We start from the raw sequence: 8,477 nt of genomic DNA, 5'->3' as shown, positions 1-8,477 counted from the left end.
ACACCTAATTGTGTGGTGATCCTTGCGGGGTCTTAGTGACCCATGAGATTAAGAAGAAACACTCGACTGGTCTAGGTGACTGATTGAGAGAGGGAAAATGGTTGAAATAGACCCGGCCTTTGTGGCCTCCTCAACGAGGAGTAAGTTCTTTGGAACCGAACCTCGGGAAACAAATCACCGTGTCTAATCGTGTTGATCTTCACCATTCGATTTGTTTTTTCCCTCTCCCTGTCACTAAAAGTTCTCTTACTCATATTGTTTTGAGTTAGCTCCCAAAGTTATCCGCATTGATTGAGCAACTCATAGCAAGAAGAACTAACTTTCGTACTCCGAAAATTCACTATTATATATTTCGAACCCTAACCCGGGTAAAGTGTGCGTTCAAAGTTTGTAATTTTCAGGTTTCGCCTATTCACCCCCTCTAGGCGACTTAAAAATAGCAAGACTACCCAATAATTCATTTCCATGCAAGGTGTAGGGTAAACAAGACTAAGTAACCTTTTCCTAACAATTTAACCTAATAGTGCAAGTAGTGTGATAACATAAAAGTAAATATTATTAGGTCAAACAATGTGATCAAGAACACAACTTGCCTTATACTTGCAAATCTAACTGTTCAGGTATTTTCCTAAAAGTTGGGCTTCAGATTCCTTGTAACCTTGCTTCTATAAATACAAATAGAAAAAAATGGATATAAATAACATTACACCAAAGATAGAAACAAACCGCACAATAATATTCTACGCGTCGCTATGATATCGTAGGTTCAAGAACCACTAAAACGGAGTTAAAACGAATAAATTATGAATTTTCTAAGTTTCTAAGTCATTTTATTATTACAATACATTATATCCAGGGGTTAATCTGCAAATATATGATTAAATTCTATTTATTTTATTTGTAATTTGGATGGAGGGTTACTATTTAAGTTTCAGGGGGTCTCTTATGCAAAACTGACTGGCCGAAGGGGTATGCGTGTATTGGAGCCGCACAATCCTGATCCAGCGGTCCAAATTAGATCGCGATTTTAACGAACCAGTATTCAATCTTGCCCCTCAGATCTGGAATCAACGGTTCAGATTCAATTAACACTAGATCTGATCTCGCCCCTCTGATCTAGATCGGATGGATCACTTCCATCCCGGACACTAGGATCTAATCCCGACCAATCGCAATCGGATCAACGGTTCTCGACCATCGTCCCCTTCTGGTCAAAGGTCAGACGACAACGCTCGGCAACCCGCACGGTGGCACCATTGCCGGCACAGTCACCCCGGTGATCCGGTGCACCGTTCTTCATGCTAACGGATGCTACGTGTCACAGAGAGAAAAACGAACCGCACAGTGGTGTTCTTACCGGCGATTATGTTGTGGTGAAGCTGGTCCTCGGTGCAGCACGGCTTTGACAGTGTGGGGCTCCCACTCCGATAAGAAATCGTCAACCTGACTGGTCCCACGCCCGAAATCTCCCCCATACACCTTTCTCGTGCTCTATTCTACCCCCTCGGTCTTTTCTTCAGTCCTCAAACGACAATGTAAGCACCTGGCGATGTCGGCGACTCTCACATTCTCTCTTCTAGCTCGGTTATTGCTCGCTCAGAGCTCATATCATATGCGTCTAGGTGGCCTAGAAGAGGGTCGTAGATTCGATTATATATACCTAGGGGAAAGTCCGATCGAACCTGGATCGATGGGCGAGAGGATTTCCCGGGGTGATTTGTTGCGCGCTCAGGTCGTAACGAATTGGATGAGAAAGACATCTGCACGCTCAAATATACTACATTGTAGTAAGCTGCCCTATAGGCTATAATTTAGATTTAGGGTTTTACTGTTGGATTAGAATATTTTGTTGATGCCTTAAATCTTATAAAATATGCTTATTTTAAGTTATAAGATATTTTTATAGGACATGTTGTTGGAGATGCTAATACACATTATTATTGTTTGGATAAGGATACAGTTAGCCATGTCGGTGACGAGCCGCCTCGCTCGCATCACCGCATCGGATGTGAGGATGTCCCAGGAAACAATAACCGTGTTCTTCTGAAGAATCTGACGCGTGTTTACGGTACATTTGCCGTGTACTATTCCTAATACAATACGAAACCTCCTGAAATTCTACAGGTGTAGATATGCACAACACGCATTCAAGCAAGCCCCATTTATATAAACATGTATAAAATGCTGATGACAAATACGCCATTGACACCTTGCTATTGAAGAACACGTCACCATTTGTCACGTCACCATTTGTCATAAGAATAAAATAGAAGTAAACCGTGAAACAATTCTAAAAAAATGCAGTATAGATGTAGGCGTCCACAACAAGCATCTAGCCCTATTTGTATGCGTACATGACTAGACCGGCAGATCACGCAATTGACAAAATCATGGTAGACATCTCGCTATTAGAACTTTAGAAGATAGTACGTGAAAGTAGTTAAATCCTTCTAAATAAATGCAAGCACATGTACCAAATTAGGGACCTAGGCGTTTCATAAAAAATCTAACAAAGCGTTCTATGATTAGAGGTGGTAATGAGCTCTGAATTTTACACTATAAATTGAAAGGGGTGTTTGGTTTTTTAGACACTAGTTTTTAGTCTCTTCATTTTATTCCATTTTAGTCCTAAATTGCCAAATATGCAAACTAAAACTAAAACTCTATTTTAGTTTCCGTATTTAACAAATTAGGGACTAAAATAGAATAAAATATATCGACTAAAAATTAGTCCATATAAACCAAACATTCTCTAAGTATTAATCAGATTAGGATTAGTGCCATGAAGCAATAAATCATATTCATGCATGTGGAGCACTTCCTCAGTCTTAAAAAGAGTGGCACTTAGAGCATCTCCAAGAGACTAGTTAAATAAGTCGTCAAGCCAAATTTTGGCTACTCAATAGCAAAATAAATCTTCAACAGACTAGCTATCTGACTCGCAATCTATCTGGCTCTCTAAATTGGCTCTCTCACTAGCTAAATTTGGCTAGCCACCTGACTAGCCAAACTAGATAGATAATCTGTTGGACTGAGATGCAGATATAAAGTGTAATCTTTATAAAAACGTAAATAGATAGTCAAATAGAGAGCAAAAAATGAAGAGTTTCTTGGAGATGCTCTTAGGGTTTTATGTAAATCAACTTTTTAAAAATATAAGTAGATGTGCTATAAAAAATAGTATTGTTTTTTCTCTAAATTAGTATATTGTAAAAACATATTATCTAATAACATATACAGTACAATATACCATGAATATATCAATAATATTTGTATACATTTAAATAAAATAAAAAACGTTTCACTTGTTCGTAATGCGCACTAGTACTAGAGTACTAGACATCTATTATACCGTCTATTTCAAGCATCACATTGTCTATGATCCTATCAGAAGAGTGTGTGGTACGGTAAGCTCAGTCTGACTCTGTTATATGTCTACGTCGTGTCACGTCCTCCGGATACCCATAAAGTCAATAACGTGATCGGATTGGCCAACCTCGAATCATCCCGTCGATCGATTGGATTCGTCCCTCTCCCTCGCACTCGCACGGTCGCACCGGGGACCGGGCCTTCTTCTCTTCTCTGGTGGGCCAACCTTGGCGGCTCCGGCTGACAGTGCTTGCCCGATCGCGTGGCGTCAACGCCGGTGGGCCCATAACTGGTTAAGGCCTCGTGTGTTAAGACTTAAGATAAATCGTAAATTGGGTCGAAGTCTTCTGTGTCTCTGTCTCTGTCTCTATCTTTATTTCTACTATATTAAAGCAACAGTTTTAATTGTCGCCCTGCATCATCATTTTACAAGGAATCCCATGTATTTCTTCAAAATCAACCCGTTGTACCAGATCATATCTCATCTCTATCCTATTTATTCGCACAACAACATTCTCGCAACTGTCGCTCTAGCAAGAAACCTCGTCCATTTCGCAACAACTTCCGGCTGCTTCTTCCGCCGTTGCACTGCCACAATGAAGAGGGTTAGGAAGCTCGCCTCCGAATAAGGATGCTCACTAGGTGATCAAAGTTGCATCGAGTCCAACTAACTCTGAACCTATTTGTCGCCAAAAGGGACCGGGAGCCCGTCTCCTAGCTCACTTGTATTTCGCTCCGACACGAGCTCCATTTCGCTCCTCCCATCCCATGGGCGACATGGCATCAACGGTAGATCTACCTAGCGTGTGTTTCGTCTGGTCAAAGTTATTCTCGTCGGATCTATTATTGGTAGAGACCGCTCTAATTGTCGTGTTTTCGCGGGGGACGTCCACTGACCAGGCCACAAGCTTCTCAAATAAGCAAGCCAAGCTGCTCAAGACGCAGAAGTTCGCGTCCGAGCTTGACCATCTCGCCAGTTCGTTCTTTCACTCATACCCTTTGTTTCTCAATTCGACTGTAATGAGTGCACAATACTTTTAGGGATATATAGATGTTTTCCGCAAGGGCTTTCTCTGATCCAACGAGTTTGTTCTTGGTAGGTGGATACGTCAAGGTCAAAGGTCAAGTTGGACGTGATGAAGCCCTGAATTGCCAAGTGGGCCACTGAGCTACTTGGGTTTGACGTATGTTTCTGATCCATGCAGAGGTAGTTATATTTTTATTGTTTGATGTGATACTCTAAAGGCAAGAGCAAGTATGTGTATTTCAGTAAGCATGTTAAGCATTAGAGGATAAACTTGTTGTATTTGGTATTTCAGGAATGATCTTATTGGCGTACTTGCTAAACTTGGAGAAAATTGTTAAGCCATTTACCATAAATGAATTTGCATGTGTTACCTATGAAATCTCAATAATGATTTTGGTTAGGGCATCAGATCTACACCATCTTCTTGCTCCCAAGTCCTAAGCCAAAACATTGACTATAATTTAATTCGAGCATGGGGCTCCTTTTCAACTAATTTTTTTAGTCTTTTGGCTAAGATCAAGTGTAATATTTCTTTTATCATTTCAATATCGGGTATATGAACAATATGTTCATATTAAATTCATTTATTATGAGTATTTTTATGTGAATGGTCTATTAAGACTCTATGTCGCTTAGCCACCCAATCAATATCTTAAAATATAGTTAGGTACCGGATATTAAACTAGTTTAGTTTATATTCCACTTTTATCAATTCAAAAGCGAATATAAATCCAGCTACGTTTTTTTTAAAGAGGACCCAAGTGAACACGTGTACCCTCTTGCGCCCAGACACCTAACGAGGCAGTCTGGGCGCTTCTGTGCTCCGGCGCCATCCCCGACAGGAGGAACGCGACACACCCGTCCGCATCTGCGCTGGAAAAAAAGTGCGCACCGGCAACAAAGTCCAGCCAGCGAGCACAGTCATCCGTCGGGAGGCTATATATAAAGCGTTGATCCGATCCACGAAGGCAAGAGAGAGACAAAGTAGAAGCTAAGGCGCGAGTGATAGGAGGGTTTTGGTTCAGAGAGGAGCGGGGCAATGGCGGGTGGTCGTGGCTCGTCGGCGGCGAGGCTAGCGCTGCTACTGGTGGTGGTGGTGGCGGCGGTGGCGGGCGGCGCCGTGGCGGGGGGCAAGGTGGTGCACGTGGAGGAGGCGCACCGGCGGAGCATGCTGGCCAATGGCCTCGGCTCGGCCCCTCCCATGGGGTAACGTTGGTTCTGGGTTCCTTGTCGTCAACTGTGTGGCTGCGCGGGCGGGAGCTCTGGAGTCTGGTCTCGTCTCTGATCTCTTTCTTTCGGGCCGCAGGTGGAACAGCTGGAACCATTTCCAGTGCGACGGCAACGGCGAGGTGGTCATCAGGGAGACCGGTGCTTCCTCTCTGTCTCTTCAGTTTTTTTTGTCGTCGTAGTAGCAGTAACAGCTTGATCGCTTGCTGAGCTGAATAGAGCAGCTGACTGGTTTACATCTCTTTCTCTCCTGTTCCTTTTCTTTCTTCAACTGTGTCCGTCCGTGCTGTGCCGCCCGTGCATGCGTTGGTGCTCGTCCTCCAGCGGACGCGCTCGTGTCGACCGGACTCGCCGCTCTCGGCTACAGATACGTCAACATCGGTGCGCTAGCTAGTCTCCGGGGTTCTTGAGCTGATTCTTGAAACCCTTTTTTTTTTCTGGCGATAAAAAAAAAGGATCCTTATGAACTGAACTGGATTACCAAACGTGTTCTTGTCGACCCCCATGTCTCAGATGATTGCTGGGCAGAGCCACAACGTGACGCTAAGGTACGCACGGCACAACACAAGCCAATGCTTCAAGTCTCAACTTACCTGAGCTGAACGACGATTGGTGGCGAGACAAGAGCCTAATGCTGCTCCGGCCGGGCTCTCTGTCCCTGGTGGGCCGCTTTGCAGGGCAACCTGGTGGCCAACACCAAGACGTTCCCGCACGGGATCAAGGCGCTGGCGGACTACGTCCACGGCAAGGGGCTCAAGCTCGGGATCTACTCCGACGCCGGGTGAGAGTGACGAGGGAGAAATAGCTAGCTTGCGTGCTTGACTGCTTGCCCCCGGCGGCACTTGGTTTTTCGCCGTATAGTCTACGACGACCGTCTCCGTCTGTGACAGACTGCTCTGGATGCAGGTTCCAGACCTGCGCCAAGGCCCAGCCCGGGTCCCTCGGACACGAGGAGCTGGACGCCAAGACCTTCGCGGCATGGGTGAGTTGAGACAAAAAGAAGAGTCGCATCTGCCACCTCGCGAGTACTCTGTCCATTTGGTCTCTGTCCACGCGCGCAGGGGGTGGATTACCTCAAGTACGACAACTGCAACAACGGCGACCTGAAGCCGCTGGAGAGGTACCCGGAGATGAGCAGAGCACTGATGAAGGTGGGGCGGCCGATCTACTTCTCGCTCTGCGAATGGTACGTACGGTAACTAACGGAACAGGCGTGCGTCTCTCGATCACCATGACCCGGTTTCGTCATTTCGTGGCAAGCGAGCTGACTTGAGTCGATCACCACCATCACCAGGGGCGACATGCACCCGGCGACGTGGGGCGCGACCTACGGCAACAGCTGGAGGACCACCAACGACATCGCCGACACCTGGGACAGGTCAGTCTGTTTGTTCCTTGCGTCGCGGCCTCGCCGCTGTCCTGTCCAGACTCCAGACCGTTTGCTAGCTTCACTGAGACGATACCTGCCGCCGGTTCCAGCATGATCGCCACGGCGGACCAGAACGAGGTGTGGTCGGAGTACGCGCGCCCCGGCGGATGGAACGGTCTGTACTGTACACATGATCAGTTGAACGGCCTGTACATGATCAGATGGATTCGCGCCTTAACGCTCATCCGGTCCGGTGCTCTGGCGTGTGCAGATCCGGACATGCTGGAGGTGGGCAACGGGGGCATGACCAACAGCGAGTACGTCGTGCACTTCAGCCTCTGGGCGATCTCCAAGGTCAGTGAGACTGCGTACACCTGATGCCTGCATCCTGGTAGTGGTACACAGACAGAACATTTTAGTTTCTTTTTTTGTCTGAACTTGTCCTCGCCCGGCCAATGAACGCGCAGGCGCCTCTCATCATCGGCTGCGACGTCAGGCACATGTCGCGGGAGACGTACGCCATCCTGGCCAACAAGGAGGTGATCGCCGTCAACCAAGGTGAGAGCGCCCGGCTGCGTTCAGCGCCCGCGTGTCCAGTTTTTTCACTGACCGGAGGCGATGCGTTGTTCCTGTGTTGTGTGTTGGGCGTGCGTCGCGTCGCGTGCAGATCCGCTCGGCGTGCAGGGGAAGAAGGTGCGGATGGAGGGGAGCAGCGAGATCTGGGCCGCGCCGCTCTCCGAGTACCGGACGGCGGTGCTGCTCCTGAACCGGCACGCCAAGGACGAGGCCACCATCGCCGCGCACTGGGACGACATCGGCCTCCCCGCCGGCACGCCCGTCGAGGCCAGGGACCTGTGGCTGGTACGTACAGTAGTGCGCGCGGCCGTCGTCCTCGCGGCGGCATGGGCGAATCGGTCGGTCGTCATGCGAGCGCTCGGGCGCCCTTCACTGACTCGGGTGCCCTTCTTCTATCTTGTCTGTCCCAGCACGAGACGTTGGACGCCACGTTCACGGACAAGATGAGCTTCGACGTCGCGCCGCACTCGTGCAGGATGCTCGTCCTCAAGCCCAGGATCCAGATCCAGTGAACTACACCACCGCTGCCGCATGGGCGCGCGTACGTGCGGCCCTCACGACGTCACCACGCGTCGATTCATTTGTACTGCAGGCTACTAATTGCAGACACGTGGAATCAAAATCACCAAGAATGGTTCTTGTTCCTTGTATCGTATTGTGCTCTCGACTCAACCGAGACACTGGGCCCTCGTGCTGGCCTCACAACACGGCCCACCCCAGTTGGGAACATAAATCCACCATACCCGGCCCAGGCAGGTTGTCCACACCACGGACTGCATTGCGTGCTGGATCCTCACAAACGCTTACATGGATATTTTTTCCTAATCTCCGTTTCTCGTGAGGATAAATCTCTGACAGTCATCATCGACCCGCTTAAATTATAATTAGTACATACTTCTTTTGTTCGGC

The 8,477-nt window shown here is 47.7% G+C and overlaps 1 protein-coding gene across 1 annotated transcript; it reads left to right on the top strand.

Annotated features, from left to right (window-relative positions):
• Positions 1-5,404: 5,404 nt before the first annotated feature.
• LOC100280970 (uncharacterized) lies at positions 5,405-8,212 on the top strand. The gene is made up of 13 exons (NM_001313794.1): positions 5,405-5,602; positions 5,703-5,764; positions 5,948-6,004; positions 6,137-6,171; positions 6,301-6,404; positions 6,530-6,605; positions 6,685-6,809; positions 6,918-7,001; positions 7,103-7,167; positions 7,264-7,346; positions 7,460-7,550; positions 7,660-7,853; positions 7,979-8,212. Exons 1-13 carry the CDS (start codon positions 5,436-5,438, stop codon positions 8,078-8,080), a joined length of 1,245 nt encoding a protein of 414 aa, NP_001300723.1. The 5' UTR covers positions 5,405-5,435; the 3' UTR covers positions 8,081-8,212.
• Positions 8,213-8,477: the final 265 nt, after the last annotated feature.

Source organism: Zea mays, chromosome 1 (assembly GCF_902167145.1).
Source record: "Zea mays cultivar B73 chromosome 1, Zm-B73-REFERENCE-NAM-5.0, whole genome shotgun sequence".
Classification (NCBI taxonomy): domain Eukaryota; kingdom Viridiplantae; phylum Streptophyta; class Magnoliopsida; order Poales; family Poaceae; genus Zea; species Zea mays.
The sequence above is the reverse complement of the archived record's forward strand: the minus strand, read 5'-3'. Positions and strand labels throughout refer to the sequence as shown.

Bases quoted from the DNA above. Each gene is read 5' to 3' on its own strand.
- LOC100280970 (NM_001313794.1), top strand. From the start codon at position 5,436: ATGGCGGGTGGTCGTGGCTCGTCGGCGGCGAGGCTAGCGCTGCTACTG. The intron at 5,765-5,947 runs GTGCTTCCTCTC...CTCGTCCTCCAG, and splicing joins GGTGGTCATCAGGGAGACCG to CGGACGCGCTCGTGTCGACC. The intron at 7,347-7,459 runs GTCAGTGAGACT...ATGAACGCGCAG, and splicing joins GCCTCTGGGCGATCTCCAAG to GCGCCTCTCATCATCGGCTG.